Source organism: Gobius niger (assembly GCF_951799975.1).
Source record: "Gobius niger genome assembly, chromosome: 2".
Lineage (NCBI taxonomy): Eukaryota > Metazoa > Chordata > Actinopteri > Gobiiformes > Gobiidae > Gobius > Gobius niger.
This window is the reverse complement of record NC_136853.1, coordinates 15,865,412-15,886,507: the sequence shown is the minus strand read 5'-3', so window position 1 is coordinate 15,886,507 and position 21,096 is coordinate 15,865,412. Positions and strand designations below refer to the sequence as shown.

The 21,096-nt window shown below is 42.3% G+C and overlaps 1 protein-coding gene across 1 annotated transcript in view; it reads right to left on the bottom strand.

Annotated features, from left to right (window-relative positions):
- The window catches only part of bcr (BCR activator of RhoGEF and GTPase), an 81,505-nt gene extending 61,087 nt beyond the window's left edge, over nt 1-20,418 (bottom strand). Inside the window, exon 1 of the mRNA XM_079582554.1 lies at nt 18,045-20,418. Coding sequence (XP_079438680.1) covers nt 18,045-19,626 — 1,582 coding nt within the window. The 5' untranslated portion in view covers nt 19,627-20,418. The remainder of the gene's footprint in view (nt 1-18,044) is intronic.
- Nucleotides 20,419-21,096: the final 678 nt, after the last annotated feature.

Here is a 21,096-nt window from a genome sequence, read left to right as displayed (position 1 = left end):
TAAATACTACACTGACAAAAAAGACAAAGGGAGAGAGGGATATTGTACATCCAATTACACAATGGAGATATTTTTTTTCACTCAAATTTGGCTGTAAATACTGTTTAAGTGGCGCCAGCCCGCTGTTAGCTTTGCCTGTTAGCTTCTGCTTCATGATTATATTAGTGTGCATTGGTGACCCCGACCCGTAGGCAGCAAAGTTGCAATTGTGGTTTTCTGGCCAGAGACACCACGGGGAGATGAAAGACCCCCAATCATCCCATCAACACTTGTAGTACCCCCAGAGGGACTACGAAAAGGATTTATTAAGGTAAACAAGTTACTTTAGTGCTGCTTTAACTACATGGATTCAGCATTAAAGCAAAGATGAATATCCAAATATTGCCAAGAAAATAAAAGATGAAGTTTTGGCTTGTTACGACAGAGTGCTGAGGTCCTGAAGGTTTGCTGAAAGTCTCTCCCTGCTGGACTCCCTTATAAATTGTCCTATTAACTACTAATGAACAAAGCCTTTGGGCCAAAAAGGCTTTTTTTAACAAGCAAACTGAACATGAGTTTTCAGTGAGAAAATGATAAAGAGCACAGCGTGTGCAAGTGATGCAGGGACTAATAGAAGTCATCAATAAGAACGCACAGACGTCTCACAGTGAACCCCAAGGAGCTGACAAACTGTCAAATCCTACATTACACTAATAATATGTATAGCAATATAAAGACACTGTGGGGGCTGAGGGTGTCACAATGAATCACTTTCTTGTGACACTGGCAAATTATTTCAAATGATTTCTTATTTCTTAGGTTTGAAGATCTGTTCCCTCAGGCACCGATTTGTTCTATCAAGTGGATATTATAGGGAGCTTTATTTCCTATGTATTCAGATTTGACTTTGATCAATCAATTCTATAATCATAATGTTATTCTGACTTTGTGGCAGAATATTTATAGTATTTTAAACTTTATAGTCAAAAGTTTACAGTTTTCTTTTAGTTCAGGACCACTAAGAGATTCTGGCTTCCCAGACAGTTGATAACCTTGAAGCTCATTGAGAAAATTCCACGGATAAAGGGTGGACATATTGAAGAATTTAATTGAGTTATTTCAACCTTTCTTTGTTTCCTACATATTTCCATGTGTTCATTCATAGTTTAACGTCTTCAATGAGAAACACACAATGTAAATAGTTTTGAAAATAAAGAAAAGTGCTTCCAAACTTCTGCACATGTCATGCTTTTATTGAAAATTATTTTAGAAATGTAACCCCAAAACTAGTGAAAAATGGCAATTACTCAAGGACTATTTCCTCGGCATAGAACAATCTATCCCGTCTGCATGGGATCTCCGAAACCTGCTGACCCCTTTGACTCCCACATATAACGCTTGTAGCTCCTGTTTAGTAGTTCACACATCAGTATTCTCTCAAATGTTTTAAATGTGCATAGTGAAGTGATTTTTAAACACAAATTGCAAATAGAATCGCAATACAGTTTAAAATCCGTCGTCCCCCATCCTTTGTTTTTTAGGCTTTTACTGTTTGTTTTCCCTTACTCATCCCATGCATGTACATTTTCTCCCTGTTTCCTCCCCGTGCACTGCTGCTCCACGCCTTAGAATTACATGACCACATTCCGAAATAGCCCGCACCCACCCCGGCGAGCGCACGGACACTGCACTTACATCCACTGTACCACACACACAGCTAAGTGCTGCTTCCCCATGTGGATGATCCAGACAGACCAACGGTCACGGCGGGACAGAAGTGCAGGAGGACAGCCTTGACTGAACTGAAGCATTCACGCAAGTAATAAACACGAGGGTATAGTGGGAACTCAAATAAACACTGAAGTCAGTAAGTGCTATGTGCTATTAAAGGGGACGTATGTATGGCAGGAATAGGAACATCTGAGTAAGTGATCATGAGCTTCTTTATGTCAAAATGTCTGCCTTACTCCAAAGCAACGAACTCTATCAACTTAGCAGACTATATAGAGAACTTTCGGGGTCCATATCTGATTTGTTTTCATTACAAACAAGGATACAGGAAGTATAGCTGTCACGATAAATACACTTATCGACTTATCATTCAATAAAATGGCAAATAAACAATACATTTTTGGGCTTAAAATGTATCGTCTGTTCATTTATTTGTATTTTCCCTTTTTTTTTTGCCCAAAGTGAGTTCTGTTTTATTGTATTTCATGTGTATAGACAGATATTTTAAGATTTAAGTACTTTTCAAACACAGATTTAGTCATTTTTAAGCTTTAGAGTTAGTTTCTGTGGAAATAAAAGGTCAATACTATCGTTTGTCGCAACATTTAGTCCACACTCAATCCTGACAAAGCACACACAAAGGTACGAACACATAGGCCACAAATGCACACTATCGCAGCAATGTCATGTCCCTTTCAAAGTTAAAAATAACCAAAGCGGTGAGATGGCGCTTTAAAGTTCTACGCAGAAAGCAGGAGATAATGGCTTTGCCCTGGCAGATAGGTCTTCTCTCAGGAGGGCTGGCCTTGGACTAAAACAGCAACAGAAAATGGCCCACAGTCAATAGCCATCTATCCCGCTGAATGGGATTAGACCCTTTAACCTGGATATAGGAACATTAGGATCAGAGTAGCCTCGGTTCTTCTCAGACAGACTGACGGAGCTTTGATGGATGAGCAGGCCTCAAAGTCACATTAAGGAGAGTGGAAGTGCGACACCCTTTCTGCAATATATCTCTATGATAGCACATTATCTGGACCAGCAAATAGAATAGTCTGCCAGTCTTTGAAGTACACGGTGAAGCATTCTGATTACTAGAGAAAAACACTGTTTCTCACTGTAGTTAAAGGGTGGTCGGCAAATAAGTTCAAGCCTTCTACACATACGTAGGTTACTGGTTAACAAGTGAACAAACAGAACAAACTTAATCTGCAACCGTAAACAATGGACATAAAACAAAAATCAGTTTTTATCATAAAATCTTCTCAGACCAATACTTGAAACAAACATTAAATCTAATCTAGGCTGAAATATTACAAAAATAGGAAAGTCATAACCTTTTCCTCATCATCAAGTTACCATGCATTTTTGATTTGGTAATACAAAAATGTTTACAGCCAAGTTTGAGTGAAAAAAAAAAATCTGCATTGTGTAATTGGATGTACAATATCCCTCTCTGCCTTTGTCTTTTCTGTCAGCGTAGCATTCACTCTCACAAGAGAGGGATATTGTACATTGTGCCACAACTCAATAGCACAATGGAGATCATTTTTTCACTCACACTTGGCTGTAAACACTGGTAAAGTGGCGCTAGCCCGCAGTTAGCCTGCCCGTTAGCCTGTTAGCTTCTTCTTCGTGATTCCATTAGTGTGTATTGGTGACTCCGACCCGGTGCAGGTGAAGTTGCAATTACTGTTTTCTGGCCAGAGACACCAGGAGGAGATGAAAGACCCCCCCAATCATCCCATTAACACTTGTATTACCCCCAGAGGGACTACGAAAAGGATTTATTAAAGGTAAACAAGTTACTTAGTTCTTCTTTACATAGTTTAATTATATATGCATGGTTCAGGTGCAAAGTACAATCTATATATTTTTTTCTTTCTTTTTTGTGGATTTTAATGAAAGTTGTACAATAAATAGAACCTGGGTCCAGTGCTTTGTCAGACGTAGGGCAGATTGCAAAAGGAATATTTGGGCTCTTATATCTGCATTCGCAATAATAATAATATCAAAATATGACAAAATAAAAGAACATGAAAATATATCGGTTACCTCACTTCTAATGTTAAATCATGGTTAGCTTGTCAGTCGGTGGAGGATGACTGGCCATTTGGACCAGACAGTAACAGAACTGCATTATCAGCTTCAAAAGAGCAAAAAATGGGTATTGTGCAACTGCAGAATTGTCCCTGTCCTGGAGTAGCTGATTCACTGCAGACTAAACCGCTCGGAGCTTTCTGTATCTGCGTGTTTCTCCTCTGGTGCAGAGAGATGACATAAGCCAGCCTAGGCCTGACTGCCAGCACAGCACATCAAAAATGAAAAGCAACATTGCTAATTTACTTACATAACAGTCTTGACTTCAATGTGAATTTAAAGGCACAGTGTCGGCGGAGAAGAATGGATCAGGACATGACACTGAACAATATTGGGGAAAAATAAACATTGCTCTTTTTTTTTTCCCCCTCCCACTGAAGTAAAATGTGGCTTTTGTTTTGCTCCTGCTCAAATTGCCGCTACAACACCATTGTGATTATGTTGTATCCCTTCGGTAGACGACTTCATTTTTCCCCACTGCAGTGCATGTAACGGTATGTCCCTACATATTTATTGCTTGTAATGCAGTCCATCATCGCTCTAATATGTTTACAGTGCCTCGTATTTCAACCTTTCACATCGGCCCTTAAGGAAACTCTCTCAATCAGATGGCGGCGACACCTGGACACATGGCCCGAGATTTAGAGACAGTAATCAACACTCAGCTGACAACAGGGAAGTCATTATTCAGGAGTATTTTTGGCACCAATTCAGTGTCTCCAGTTAAATGTCGTTTTATTGAATTTACGGTTTCCGACACAAAACTCTCCCTCTTCACTTCTTGGTCCAACGGGCACGTGGGCCAAGTCGTGCTTTTCCCCCCCATCTCCAAACGACATTGAGAGATGCAGACGCACTCCTTTTCGTTCTAACGGAGAGTCAATAGCAGCGAACGGGCCAATTACTGCGGTGAGAGACGGCTCCCAGCTCCGACAGGCCAATAAACGCTAATCAAAGCTAACAGAGAAGAGGTTCAAGGATCTCCTGACATGCCAAATGGAACTACAAATACCTTGTTTGCTTGGTGGTACCTACTTACTTAATGTTAGTCTGCTGCGGTATAATCATCGTACAAAAAGCTACTGCACAAAGCATGCTTTACCAACAGACAATAACTGTGTATTGTGGAAGAAGCAAACCCAGCTGAACACAATGTAGTTGAAGTATTAAAATGCAAGAGTGTAAAATGACCAGTCGGACCAATTATTTTAACCTCTCCCGCCTTCACCGAGTGCATTTCCTGCAGTTCAGCTTTACCCAGGTTACACAGGACAGAGTAACACCTCATTTGAAAGACCTACACAACACATCTAAAGGGATCTGTTTCCTCGCGTTGTTGTTACTTTTTTAACTTTTGTTTTTGTTGAGTTTTCGTCACTTTTTTGCCATATTTCCATCGCATTTTGTCACTTTTTTTTACTTTTCTGTTGCATTTACAACATACATTTCTGTCACTTTTTCATCACTTTCCCATCCAATTTTCATTACTTTTCCATCCAAATTCCATCACTTTTTCATCACTGTTCTGTCATTTTCTCGTACATTTCATCATTTTTTGTCACTTTTTTTAAATATAATTTTTCCATCCCTTTTTTTTTTTTTTCACTTTTCCATAAAATTTTAATCACTTTTTTCATCACTTTTCCATCACTTTTTGTTGTCACTTTTCCATCCAATTTCCATCACTTTTTCATCACTATTTTGTCACTTTTTCATTAAATTTTTGTTACTTTTTCATAATTTTTCCCATCACTTTTTGTCACTTTTCGCTCCAATCTTTGTCACTTTTACATCACTTTTTTTGGGTCACTTTTCCATCCAATTTTCATCACTTTTTTATCACTATTTTGTCCCTTTTTCATCAATTTTTTGTCACTTCATCATCACTTTTTGTCATTTTTCCATCACTTTTCCAGAATTTTTTCATCACTTTATTTGTCACATTTTCATCCTCATTTTTGTCTATTTTTTGTCGCTATTTTGATGCTTTTTTCACAAGGCAAGGCAAGGCAACTTTATTTATACCGCGCATTTCGTACACAAGGCAACTCAATGCGTCTTACAAAAGAAAATATGCGAAATTACAATCATGTTAAAGGGGCTGCATGCAAGTTGGCCATTTTATACTCACTACTGCCATCTCAGGCCATATGTGTAACTGCACCTTCTATATTAAGCTCGTGCATGACGGCAATTCGGGCCGAAGTGACACCTTTTTGAGTGACAGTGCAGGATTTTAGAGGCAGTTGTGGTGAACAGGTCTGGGCTCATTCTACACATATAAATATATATATATATATATAAATACTTAGTTTTAACATTTTTAAACTCCCTATAGTCCCTTTAAGTTAAGGCAAAGCACATATATAAAAACATCAAGACATGGGAAACACACAGTACACCTGGGCAGGCGCTGGAATTTTTTGTTGGGTAGGGGCGGGGGGCGCCCGCCTGTCGACTGGATTTTAGATTTGGGTAAAGCCAAGCTTCACAACAACAAGAGAAAGAAAAAGATGGAAAAACTGTATAAAACATGCTTCATTTTCAGTCCATTGCTGTTCAGTGTTTTGAATTTCAGTAGGCGCTTTTCTTTCCTGGTGGGTTGGTACCTTCACTTCTTGAACTGTAATTCTAGTAATTAGAACGTCAACATGCCAAAAAGTAACAAAAAGTGGGAACAAAACCCAAAGACATCGACACAGCTTGCAAACTCTTCATAGTCAATGCCGGCAAATGACAAAATGCAGTTAGTGAGGGTCACGTGACATCAATTCAAAAATAACACAACCAGGGACGCAGCAGCAAAAGACCTTGTGCTAACAGCAGATGATGTAACCGTGGAAACTGTGAACATGCAGTGACAATTATATCGTTAAAAGTCACAAGGAGGTGCTTACGCTGAATGAGAAGGGCGGTTGTGTGGCTGTGGCTCTTCTTCAGCACTTTTTGCATTGTCTCAAACCCAGAGATACTTCCCCCAAAGGTCTCGGGACCATGTAAACACACTTCAGAGTGGAACAAGAGTGGCCAAACTCCACAGAGAACTACACATAGGTCGATGCAGCTAATTGTGTTATCCATCAGTCATAAGCTGCCCCTTTCACCCAGGACATGGTGCGTTAGTTTGCCTTCATGGATCACCTGCTCAGGGGTTGGTGGTTTGTCACAAGTAAATACCATGTTCTTACATAACAGCCCGAAGAGCAGGATCTACTCTTTAGTGCCAGCTGAAGTAAAGCTTAGAGGTCAGCAATTCACACACATTACCATATTTCTTTTTCTCACATCATAATTTAGTCATTAGTGCTGGAAATAAAATGACTTATCTGTAACCTCTGTGGGTCCAACCATGTTTGGTCAGTGTAAATATTGTTTTGCCATCTATCACAATAGAACCGCACCGGTGATAGTAAAGAGCCTATTCATTGTCAGAGCACATGGCATATGGTGCATACAGCCGGCTCGTAGCTGAATACAGTCTATGGAGGAGAATATGACACCCTTTGTTAAAACATACAGTTAATTAATAATAGATAACAGATCACCAGGAGCGCAAAGTGCTTCTACGGGGTGCTCACATGTTGTTTTTGCCTGTATTTAACCAGGTTAGTCCATAACATTTAAAACATACACAGCAGAAAAGAACAACCATAACAAATGACACCACAGCAGCACCCAGACTGAACAATGGCGTCTCCTACAGAAGAGAGCAAAAAGCTGTTGAGGTGCCCACTCTTATCACTCACTCGGAGCCCTGACCCCGCTCTGCCATTTATAGGTCTATGAAGTGGGCCAAATGACAGCGAGCTGCAGCGGCAACGACACAGGCCCATATGCAAAAGTGGAACACGGCATGACGGAAGCGGTCAGAGGACATGGGGAAGAACGAGAGAGGGGAGCGCAGAAGCAAAGAGCTTGATTAAGCGAGACTGTCTGGCGCGTGAGGGTTTCAAATGGAGGATGGAGACAGAAAAGCACCAAGCAACCTTTGACATTCTCTATGAAGGTGCACATGATGGGGGCTGGGTCTGTTTTGGCCGGTGATGTAATGTTTGTGGACCAGAACAGGTTCTCTTGGATGTGCACACCCCGGAACTTGGCACTGTCAGAAGAAAGTCTCTGACAGTCCACAAAAAAACTCCTGAGTCTTTTGACATTTAGAGAGAGCGTTGAAATTGATTGAATAAATGATGGAAGCAATTTCCATGGGTCTAATGCAGTTATTCATCTGTTCACGGCTTAAGCTCGTATTTAAACCACTGAACACATCCAAGTCCCAGTGGCACCGTTTCTCACTCACTCAATCATTATGTTTGACAGCTTACATTTAATGCTAGGAGCTAATGGCATCCACAGAGGTACAAATAGTGTTTGGATTGTACATTTGGCTTGTGGCCATTCCCCAGTCAACCCAGAGCAACCACCGCACGCCTTCGCTTTCAGGTTGTTATGTATAGCAGCGCTGTTTGCACAAGCTGCTGAAGAATTATTAACGGCCTAAAAGCTCTATCGCTAAATGAAAAATACTGGCTATAAAAGGTAATTCATCTTTTCACTTGTATAATTTGTACAGAGAAGTATAGAGGATACAGGATAGCTGTTAGTAGATAGTAGCAGATAGTTAGTTAGTTAGTGACCATATCTTATCAAGGGTTTATCAGTGTTTAATTGAGAGCGTACTGATATTTAACATAGTCTCTTGGTTTGGTCATTTAACTGTCAAAAACAAAGCTAAACTTGGCAGAGTTGTTAAACAGGGCAGTAAAATAACAGGCCAAGAACAAACCAGTTTATCTCAGCATTATAGTAAAGCAGTGCGTCGTGTCTGTATTAAGATCACAGATGATGATAGCCACCCATTGTCCCGTCACTTTGAGCTCCTTCCATCAGGGCAGAGATACAGACTTCCTTGTGCCAAGAAAAATGTGTACAGGAATTCTTTTGTTCCCTTTGCCATCAAGGAGCTGAATAAGTTGTATTAATGTCGTTAAGTCAGTCTGTTCCCTTTTTCCTTTCCTTAATGAAGTGTACCTGCTGCTACTGTGTCTGCAGTGAATTGATCTTATAATGAACTAATTTTATTATGTACATTGCTGGGCAAATGTATTAGAATGTATGAGCAAGCCAAAGGCAAATTTCTGCCATCATTGTGCATGGTAGACAATAACGTTTTTCTATTCTATTCTATTCTATTCTATTCTATTCTATTCTATTCTATTCTATTCTATTCTATTCTATTCTAGCACTTGTTTTGGACATGTTAAAGTCAAACATAATGTGTTGAAAACGTGAGGTTGAGTGAGAGGGGCTGAGAAGTTGCAGCTTGCGCTTCACTTTGCTCCTGGAGTGAGATGTGGGCAGAGAAAGCTGCGGTGCTGCGTCACATTGACTGACTGTCAGGAGAAAAGAGGATGAACAATAGGCTACGACAGACAGACACAGCAGATAATACAGGCGCAGATAAAGGGCCTTCAGAATGTGAATGAAAGAGAAACACATGCAAGATTTCAACATGTTACTGATGTCAGCCATTTTTACCGCAATCTTCTAGTATCCTATATAATCACCAAATCAATTACCATTTAGTTCTCTTCTTATCGATGGCTTGTTTACAGTAGTTTTCAAATACCTTTTTTCTTATAATTAAATTCTTAATTGGCCAATGAAAATCTAAGAATCCTCGCTCGATAAAAATGAACGCGGCTGAGTGAAGGCAGGCTTGGACCGATAACTGGTCTAGACGTTTACACCCAGTTTAGCCCATGGTCAAATCTTTTATGTAGTGGTAGTTGGTAAGAACGGTTTGTTTGACCAAATGGTATCTGTGTTTGGGGTGAATGTAACTTGAGCTCACGCTGAAGGTCACAGAATCCCACAGGCTTCAAATCCACACAGGCACAAACAAAAATAATACAATTTCACTTTTCTGAGGGCTTTATTGTTTAGTCTTGGATCCTCTCTTCCGACCAGACAGAGTAACTCAAGTTTTATTTTTCGCTCTCTCCGTCATATCAGTGGTGAAATAGACGCTTTCTTCCCCCTCTCTATATGTGCACAGAGTATCTGCATGAACAACACTGTGAGGAGCATGTCTGATGGAATATTTATGCCTTTGTGAATGGGACTTTATGACTGCAGTGTTGTAATGTGGATCATCTGAGTGGAACATTAAAGGACACTTATCCCGCTTCTTTATGCCTCATGACTAATTCAGCATACAATCTGCAGAAAGATCCCGCAAAAGGGAAAAATAAAAATCAAGTGTTTTTTTTTTTTGTGCATCCCCCACATCATCAGTGCGTGCACATTTACCAGAACAAATCACACAAGTCTTTAAAACATGAAATCCATTCGTTTTTTTTTATTGAAAACGTACAAAATCATCTCGTAATTGAATTGCTCCCTTTCTTTTGTCTCGTCCCTTTCCAACCAGGGAACACCTCAATAGCGTCGCTCTCCCACACGTCTGTGCCTCTGACCGGTGCACTGATTTATAGTCCCCTCAGTCTCAAGACAAAACACAATCCGCCCCATGTTTTCCCCCACTGTGCTGTCGGTAAACCCGCACTGACACACGTGGATGTCCAACTTAAGAAACCCCAGCATTTACAACGGGTGCTTATTGAGCAAATCCATCCACTGCTGAGTGCATATGAGCCGATAACACAGAGGCCGCGGAGAGAAAAAGATGCACAAAGGCAGAGCAACAGAGAGGGAGGAATGAAATGAAGGAAGATTTAGTCCTGGATGAGAAAGTTTCGCCACAGACAATGACAATGACATGTCTACAACCACTAGGTGTGGAGTGAATGTAAAAGTGTAAAGTACTTTGAGGCCATGTCTGTGAAAGGCGCTACAAATGCAATCCTTCCTTTAAAAAAAATGTTGAATATAGGCTAGTTTAATTTCTCGAGAACGGCTGTGTCCCGTGCTGTCTGTCGAGAAGTAAAAGGCCCAAGGCAAATGTAATTGGTGACCAGGGATTAAATTAATATGCTTTTTAATCTGAAGTTCATAGACAAATCCTCATGCGCAAGACAGACCAAAGCAGAGACACGAGAAACTGAAAATCTGGTGGACAGGAATCGGCTGTGTAAGCCGACGGGAATGTGCACTCCCTCCACTCTAACAAGGATCCCTGCTGCTGCTGACATTTGGCATTGATTGTCTACTTTTTTTTTTTTATAGGTACTTGTCAGTTCAAGCCTCATGGACATTTGCAAACTGTCTGCCTGCTCCGGGGCACTTCAGACTTTGATCCATCTCCCAAAGCTGGATGGTGAGCCCTGCAACCACCTAAGAGACAGGTGATGCACTGCTAATTGGGCCCGAGCAGGAAGACGCTAAAGGCAAGAGGTATGAAGAACAATGCGTTATAATGGTGAACAGATGAAGAGAGCGGGAGAAAATCGTGCTGCAGATAAAAGTCATTACCAAAGCAACCCCCAATACAAGCACCATTAGAAACATTAAAAGCTTGAAACTTTCCCTCAGGAGTGATCAGCCACAAACCTACAAACGCATTAAAAGAACTCATTGCGGCAACAAAGCAGTTAAGTGCTTGGTTTGTTCGTTTAGTAGCCATTTCCAAGTTTTGGGTCTATTAGGGCTTTATATACTGTACATAATGGTACGCTAGGCTTTGTTTTGGAGAAAGCACAAACAGAGATAATTAAAGTGGGAGCAAATCATAGCTAGGTAGGGAATTTGTTTGTAGAGTTCCTTTCACAGAAATGGTCAAAAAGCATTTCATAAGGGACTTTTTCATTCACTCCATAGACGTTGGTGATAACCTACCATGTAGCATACCGTAAACTACGGTTTAGACCGACAAGAATGCGGCACTTCGACGTCCGCTCAGTTATATCTTCAGAAGTAAAGATATTACAGTGCAGATATCGAAGTGCTCCTAAGGTGTTATTAATATTAATATAGTGCCCCGTCATATCCGCTTAGAAAATCAACATGTCTAATTTGTGTAACTAGGCTTGGATTGTGTACCTACTGAACGATATGGACAAAATTTCAAATCTCGATATTCATGCCAGATATCTCGATATCGATACGGCACGACATAACTACGGGCTCGGTGAAAACCAAGCATTTTTCAGAAAAATAAAAACATAATAATAAAGAGTGCAGTTTTATTGCTGAAAATCTATATCATTTATATGTTGCGTTTTTCGATTTTAATGTTTTGAATGTTCATATCTCGATATGATAACGATATATCTTTCAGCCCCAGTACCTCATATAACCATATTTAAATAGGGAAAACGTGAAAGAGCTTGGTCGCTAAGTTCACCCCCGTTTGACCCCATAGAGGAGAGGAGGAAAGGCCAAATGCTAACAACATGTTTGGTCTTTTTTGCGTGACTGATTGCACGACCAGACAGGTACGCATCAACATCTGAAACAGATGCCTGAGCCACCTCAGCTGCTCCTTTCGATGTAAAGAAGCAGCGACTCTACTCCGAGCTCCTCCCGGGTAACTGAGCTCCTCACCCGATCTCGGAGGGTGCGCTCAGCCACCCTGTGAAGGAAACTCATTTCGACCACTTATCTGCAATCTCGTCCTTTTGGTCATTACCCAAATCTCATGACCATAGGTGAGGGTAAATCGAGAGCTTTGCCCCGACTCAGCTCCCTCTTCACCATAACAGTCAATTACAGCAGTCTATCGATCTCAGGCTCCATCCATCCCTCAGTCGTGAACAAGACTCCGAGATACTTAAACTCCTCCAATATGTTTTTTCTGTATTTAAAACAATCATCAATGATATGTACAGTATTTTCCGGACTATAAGTTGCTCTGGGGTATAAGTCGCACCGGCCTTGGCAACTACCTTGGCATGGAGGCGTAACTGCACTGTTGACAAGCCTCTCCCAGCAGCACGTTGTTCAAGCACCCATTTGCAAATTAATTCCTCTAGCTGTGGCCATCTAGCTTTTTGCTTGCGATTAGCTTTTTTTGTTTTCTTCATTGCAGTAAGAGGGACCTCTGCTTTTCGCGAGTCCCACACAAGTTTCTTTCTGCTGCTCGATTACCGTTTTTTAAATCTTCAGTAGTTCAGAGTCGCAGATACTGGCACACAAACCTAGAGCGTCCTCCAGCAGCTTTTTAAAAATCTATATATAAGTCACACCTGAGTATAAGTCGCACCTGAGTATAAGTTGCAGCCAAACTATGAAAAAAAGTGCAACTTGTAGTCTGGAAAATACGGTAATAATTTCCTTCATCTCCACACCATGTAAAATACACTATTGTGCAATGTCTACCGGTGTCTACATCAGTGTTTTTCAACCTTTTTTGAGCCAAGGCACATATTTTTCATTGAAAAAAATCACAAAGCACACCACCAGCAGAAAATGTAAAACTTTTTTTTTTTAACTCTGTAGCCTATATTCAGTCGTTCTCATCAAAGTGTCTTGAATAGGAACACCATATAGTCTCGCTAGCCACAATGCTATGATAATGATCATCACAAATGAGCTACCTGTGGCCACTTACTGATATGGAAGAGTATTACATGGTTACTCTGCCGATCACTAGAGGGCACAGACATTTGAAAACTGTACATTATTTGCGGATAATAATGAATTTATTAAAAAAAAGACAACTAGGTGAAATTGCATAATTTCCCAAGGCACACCATACAATATCTCACGGCACACTAGTGTGCCACGGCACAGTGATTGAAAAACACTGGTCTACATGAATGGCAAGTTGGTCTGTGTGCCTTTTTCATCCATATTTTGCAGTAACCCTTGGAAAAGTTGTAGCTTAACAATCAAGAAAGCAAAGAGCGAAACAAAAATGGTAACTAGCTTTAGAGCGAACAGTTTTACTGTGTGTTGTGTAATTCCCCAGGCCCTTTTCTAACGGACAGCAATCACCCACAAACAAGCACTATCCCAAAACCCACTGTTTCCACCCACATCAAACCCAGGCGCTGAACTGAACCAGCCTGTTTGACTCTCTCTGGGCAGAGGCTAAGGTTGTTTAACCACTGCATCCATTGCCAACAGAGCCACTACACATCAGTGGGAAGACACATTAGAATTAACCCAGTTCTGGGGTCAATTCAAAAAGACTCTATTAAGCTGCACACAAACATTCCTTCTATTGACAAAAAAAAAGATTGTGTGCATGTATAATTTATTGATTTGAAACAGTCCCTGACACACCGGCCCCAGCTGAATCGGCTAAAATGTTTTTCCCAGACAGGATGCACTCATCATCCTGTCCGGAAAACCCAATCGGGCATATTTGCGGCGAAAGAAAAAGACATCATCTCTTTTAATTACTCTGCCTGATGAGAAGTAATTGGCCTAACACCGTAGCTCTTTGGTGAGTTTCCTTCTCCCCATGACTGTAGCTCGGTGCAAATGGCTAACTCTCCAGCTGCTATACGTGAAGGATTATCAGCGCACTGTCTGTGTCTCTTTGTTTTTACATCTTTTCCACAACTGTGAGCCCTGCAGGGAGTGAGAGCGGGTTAGAAGTGTGAGGTCAGAAATATAGACCATACGAGGGGGAGCAGGGTGGGAGAGTGCTAGTGCTTTTAGTTGGATAATCTAGAACATAAGAAGTGAAATGTTGGTTAGACACCCCACGGAGCGGTCTTAGCCCAAATCAGACAAGACATTTTCTAGTAAAGGTGAGTCAGTGACAAAACATAAGTAGTAGTATTCAAGTATTCAACCACTGGATTTATCTGTGTTATGTTGACGTCTGATGTTCAAATTATTGTCTTGTGCAGGCTGGCAGGCCTGCTAAATAATCGCAAATTTTTTGTTTGTGCAATACCAGGCCACACAATGTCACAATATATTACTAAATCAATGAGATCTTCATACATTTTTTTTGGTCCTGCTTTAGTATTTTGAATTGGTTTAGCTTAATAGAAAATATTGTCCGGCCGATATATCGGGCTGATATTAGGGTATTTTCAGAGCTTTAGAATGACAGGGGAGCAGAGAAACACTGCGGTGAAAATTGGTCACAAGTTTGTGAACCTAGTTTATGTATTTTATGTTGCAGACTTTTGCTTATAATTTCGGAACCATAAGAGAAAGAGACTTGCCGCTTTTTGTTTTTTGTGTTTCAAACAAGCCCCCTCTGAAGTACTGACCAAACATGAATAGGCTGCAGCGCCCGCTGCTGTCACAGTTCAACACTGACAAATTTGACCAAAAATAATCCCTAAAATTTGGATCTGTTGCTCTATTTTTCCCCAAAACCTTTAAATTTCTGTTTAATTCACTACTGTAGGGTAGAAGAATATGTAATGTCTAAAGTTTACTTTTCAGACTACTAAAAAATAGAAAGAAAAATACAGTATAGCTATAGACACACAATTAACTGTTATTAAGGATTACATAATACGGTCCCTACAAAGTGGGGGGACTATTTTTACTCCACGGGGCAGTTGGAGCACTGCAGGTGAATGCATTTGTGCCGTTTTGCTGATGCTGTTAATGAGGATGAGTGGGTCGTTGTAGTGAGGAAGGACTGGGGGAGGCAGGGCCAAGGCAGAACTGTCGTTTCTCGCTTCATTGCACTGGGATGCGGGGGCTGCAGAGAAGCGCAGATGGGAAGAACTCTCTCCCGTTGCGTAACAAACTCACACAAAGGCTATACGCTTTTACACTCACACCTCAAGGCGACTTGGCCAATGGCGACTGCTGCAGGTATCATCTACTCGCATCACAGAATGAAAGTTGGTAGTGGCTAGACTGGAGGAGACCAAGGACAAACCTAGGGACAGGACTAAACTGCTACTTGCAAAAACTTTGTTTTGGGTTAAATAAAAAGGTCATCACTTTGTTTAGAAACCAAGGTGGAATCTTCGATGTCCCACACTTTAGATTTGAAATGTGCTATTTGGATATTTCTCCATGGCTTCGGGTGGTTAAACACTGCATGTTTTTGTTATTGATATTTTCAAGTACGCTCACAAGCGACACAGATTTACTATTCCATTTGGAGCACTGGTTGACAAGCTAATTTATTTGAATTTATTTATGTTATTTTGTAATGTTATTTGACTTTACATGTATTGGACAGGGACCTTTGAGGGTAAATAAGCACTTAAGGATTTCTTGGAATATTTCAGTTTAAAGACAGCGTTTGGTACTATTTAATTTTTACTTTATGTGTAGTAATCTTGATGACATAAAGATGTCTTTTGACTCAAAAATGTGTTCATAGGATTAATTTGAAAATGTCATTGAAACATGAAAGCAGTTACACTTGCTCCTATTATTGAAGAGAAAATCACAAAGACTGGAGTTAGGCTGTTCTCTGATACAAAGCTTGAGGGGGTTTTGATACAAAAAAAAAAAAACGGTTGGGAACCGCTGCCCCATGTTTCTTAGAGGTTGGGATGCAAAGGAAAGAATGATGCCTGTAGCTACTTGAAAAACACTTAGGGGAGACTCCGTGAATGGTAGCTCGCCAAGTCTCCATACCTTACAGCGGTCTGGCGCTGCACAATGACCCTCTCTTCACACAGGGAGACGGAGGAGAACATGGCCCCCCCTCGTTGGCAGTAAAATATTAGGTTACCTTAGGCCTGGTGTGATGAAGAGCAAGGGGCAAAAGCATAAAAAGAGGAGGGGAAAGGGGAGCAAGACTGCCTTTCTCGCAACTGGATGCTCCTCAGCTCTCACTCTACTTATTGAGCGGCTTCAACCTGCTCTTATCCCTTATGTTGCCATTTAACCCATCCCTTTATAGCAACTTAATGGTCCTAACTTTCACCACGCTAAACATCCCACCACTTCACAGCGATCAGTTTATAAGCATGATTCACAACTTATAGACGGCAATGCAAATATCAAGCTAGTTCACATTCAATTAAAAAACAGACATACATGGGTATTTTTTCCCAAAATGTTTGCCTTTACAATACTGGATACTGAATGACTAAACTAATTATATTCCACTACGAGAAACAGGTACAGAAGATTTAAGAAAGCAAAGTTTTCTTGACTTCTTATGGCAGGTAGTCGAACATAGTAAAAGCTAAACCATGATAACTCTACGGACTGAATTAAAGATGTCACTGTGGTCTTAACATCTAAAATATTGTCTCAGCTACACAGTGCTGGTAGCTGGTTACAACAGTGTTTTACAGGCATTCATTTATGTGTCAAGCATTTAAGTGAATAAAATATGGAAAAATATCACACAAATGAGTTAGATCACAAAAGGCAAAGAACAGCCATAAACTCTGATGAAGATGAAGAAACAAAACAACTTTACCTTGACGGCTGTCACACCATTATGCAGCGTAGGAGGCTGAACAAAGCCTATACTTAGCTAATACCTCGGGACTCAGCTGCAAGCTACACATCAACAATCTGTCATGAACTTCCATGATAGGTGCCATGGCTGAAAGCTACAATTTTGTGGTTACAGATTTGAAAGCTAATTATTTGGAATTGCCCGCCTGAGTTCCCACGGACCGTGTCGATCTGAGGTGAGTGGAGACGGGTAAACCAGAGGCCTGTCCAGACTCTTCACACCGTTGTGGATCTTGGTTGAGCAAGATCCACCCCCCCCCACCCCCCGAGACAAACACCTGTAACCGAAATACCAAACTCCAAATGACTCGCTAGAATTGTCCGAGAAAGGCTAGACCTGCAGCATAAACTCGCTGACCGCATCATTGTTCATCCACCCGGCCGACATTCCAGGGATAAGCGGAGGTGGATCTCTCCCACACAAGGCCACAGAGAGGACACACTATCCTGTCTGTTTACGCACACAAATACTCCGTCATTACGGATATTAGACCTGGATGGCACCCATAAGTACGTGCAAGGGCTGCGCAATACGTGAAAATATTGCAACATTCAATTACTTCCTTGAGAAACTAACTAGAAGTAAATTAGTAAAAGGATGCTTAAATCTAAACTATTTCACATGTGTTTTTGTTGTAAGCCAGCAATAAATCGGTAAATCTTACTCATTTCTAATACTGAAATAAGGAAAATTTGGCGGTATATATGTGTAGCTCTACCTGTGTATGTTATGGGCTGACAAAGCAAGGAAATTCAATGCCAGGAAGATCCCCAGGGGTCTACGGCACACTGCATCAGCCAAACGTCCATTCATTTTCTACCCACACACAACTGCAAAGTACCACTGCGTGTTTCTATGTGGGCACTCAAGCCCACCTCCACTTCACAATGATGCAGGATAAAGAACCAGAGGGAGCACTCACCTAGGTGGTCTCCATGGAAACTGTTGTCATGTGATGTTCTTCCATGGGGCATGAGGTCGTGGTGGGAGGGAGGCGGCCAGATTTGTCCCGTCTTGCGAACACTGACGATGGTGGCTTCGGACATGACCACGGGTCCTCCGTGCTGGCGATGGTGGGGTCTCTTCTGGGACTGAGGGGTCGGCGGGCTGCTGCTGTCGAACGAGTGCTGGGAATTCTGGGAGTTTTGCGAGGGCGACCGGCTCTTTTCCCTGAAGGGCCGGCGGAAAGCTGTGGTGGGGCTGGGGGACACGTGGCTGGACTGTCCCGATGAGAAGTCTTCCTCGCTGGACGTGAGGTTCTCGTTTGAGCTGCAGTCCGGAGTGTAGCCCCCGCCTCCGCCCACGTCCTCAAAGCTCCCAGGCGAGTAGGAGCGCCGTGGCCAGGTGAGGAGGTGGTCATCTTGGGTGCTTTGGTCCCGCATGTTTACCCCACCCCCACTGCCTCCTTCGCCCATCATGACCCCACCAACATAGACACTAGAGTAGGCCTGAAACTCAGAGGGCTGCCATGGCGGGGGTGGAGGTTTACCCCCGTTTGCTCTTGCCAAATGTCTAGGCGTGGGTTCTCCATCCTCACCCTCGGCGTCGTAGCCACAGGTGCTCTCCGTAGACCTCCCCCTATAAACCGGCCTGGGGCGAAGATCTCCGGCCATGGTTGCTAGGTTACCTGGGAGGGAGTGTAAAGACCGTTTCCGCTCCATCTGCAAGGCCTGTGTTCCCAATGAGCTGATCTTGTCAGACACCTCTCGCTCATTGACCCTCACCAAACCCCTCTCGTGATGGAACTCCAAATTGGAATAAAATGGTGGAGGTGGTTTGTCTGGAATTTTGCCAGCATCGCCGGCAGAGTGGGAGTTGGCCCGTTTGATCCGTTCAAAGTTGGACCTTAGGGCTGCAACTCCTAGGCCCATTCCCAGCTTGTCTTTCGGGTCCAAGGGTATTTCCTTATCAGGCGGAGGAAGTACCGGTCGCCTTGGGGACACCGTGATCCCGCCTCTCTGTTTGGATGGAGAAAGTCCATCTAAGTTGTCACAGGAGGTTGACTCAACCTGTGGAGGCACGTCAAAAGCAGACTCCAGTCCATCTCCGTGGGATGCAGACTTTCTCGCAGGTGGGGGTCGAGGTTTGGTCCTCCCAGTTCCATCATTTACAGGCTGAAAGCGGCTCCTCTCCCCTGGACCCACAGGGCTGTAGACTCCTCCTCCTACACAAATACCCACTCCCCCAGTCTCCTGCACATGTGGCTGCTGGGATAGGCACTCTGCCCCTTGGTTTGAGGCAGCATCCATGCCCTCGCCCACAGGGGTCTTCCTGAAGCCCCAACGCTGTTTGTCATAACTCTTTCGTTCCTTTGCTAGTAAAGTCTGCAGGTAGATCATGCGGAAGCGCTCTTTATTCACCTCTTGCTCTAGTCTCCGGATAGAGGCTTTACACTTCTCCAGCTCTTGCTCAATGCCTCCAACAGACCTTAACTCCATCTTGGGGGGCTCGGACTCAGGGAACTGTGCCTTCCACGCTTCAATGAATCCCACCGGCTCCACCATGTTGGGCCAAATCTTTTTTCTGTGATCGACCTTGGTTCACACCAATAGGATTGTGCCAAAGGCGACCAGTTTAAGTAAGTGACTGCACAGACAAAAATGTGCAGATATCGCTCAGTTGCACTGGAAGTGCCTATTAGAGTCCTTTAAGAAATCTTTTTTTACAACTATAGAGCCTACCTGCTGACACTTGCCGTTTGCGCAGTCGCAAAAATACATCCCATTCTCCTCAAGAGAAACCTGCTGTTCAATCAGATAAATAGCAGGGACTGCAGTCGGTCCACAGGGGTACAAAAAATTGTAATATTGGACGCTGTTTTCATGCATTATTCCATGGACAAAAATAAGAAGGCACAATAAATAATCCCAAATGGTGTATGGTGCACGACCAGTGAAAAAAAAAAAAAAAAAAGATGTGTCCAAATGAATCCCCTGGATTTACTCACTCACTCTTTGTGCCCAGATATCCGCGTATTGGCTCTTTCACTTTTCCCCATTCAGAGGGCATTAGTCCCAGGTGCCGCTGCTTCAGACCAAGCGCCTTTGTACCAGCAGCGCTCAAGGAGAAAGAATAAAAAGCGCTCAATACGAGAGACGACAGCATCCGAGTTTCTCACACGAGAAAACCACGCGGTTCCATCCAGGATAAAACAAACAGTCATTTTCTTAACCCATTTTCCCCAGGCTCCGGAGCGGTTTCCTCGTTTTCCACGTTGTTTTCCACGGATTGTGCACGTTTTTTCGTCCGCGGTGGTGTTGCTGCGTGCGCTCCCATCTGCCAGCAACACTGGAGGGCTGCAAGAATGGGAGGGACGAGAGTGACAGAGAGTCTGCTGGTTAAAGAGACAGCGGCGTGGACAAACGTGTGGGTACCATCATTATATTACGTCTGTGGTGCCATCTCGTCATTTATTTCAGTTATATACAGTTTATAGGCTACACCGACTGTACGGCTACTTGAAGACCTTTTTGGGGTCAAACATGAGATCTTAAAAGCAAATACATTACTTTTTATTTAAATATGCACAATGATCAGTCCCGATTTTAAACACCATGGCATTGAAAACAAATGCAACAATCTCACCCTTATACGTGATAGCCTTTATTCAGTGGCTGAAATCACCATGTCTGAGAGGTTTCAAGTCCAATAAAAGGTACCCGTAACCGTTTGGCTCAAGACTGCCACCCAAAGGATGGTTTTAAAACTGCATCATATCCTTTTCTGCAGAGGTGATGTCATGTTCCAGACATTGATTATTTGGCTGTAGTTTGCCACCCAAGATCACAAGTCAGTTACTCTGTTTACTTAAAGGGCTTTTTCCTCACAAATGTTATTAAATGCATTTTAATCAAAGTGTGACCGCCATTATACATGTCCTCCTCTCTCATGTCCTTTATGACTTAATCTCTATTGTTACCCTCCTGAGCCTCAAATTCTAATGTGTAAATTGCTAATCATAACCCGAGTAAATG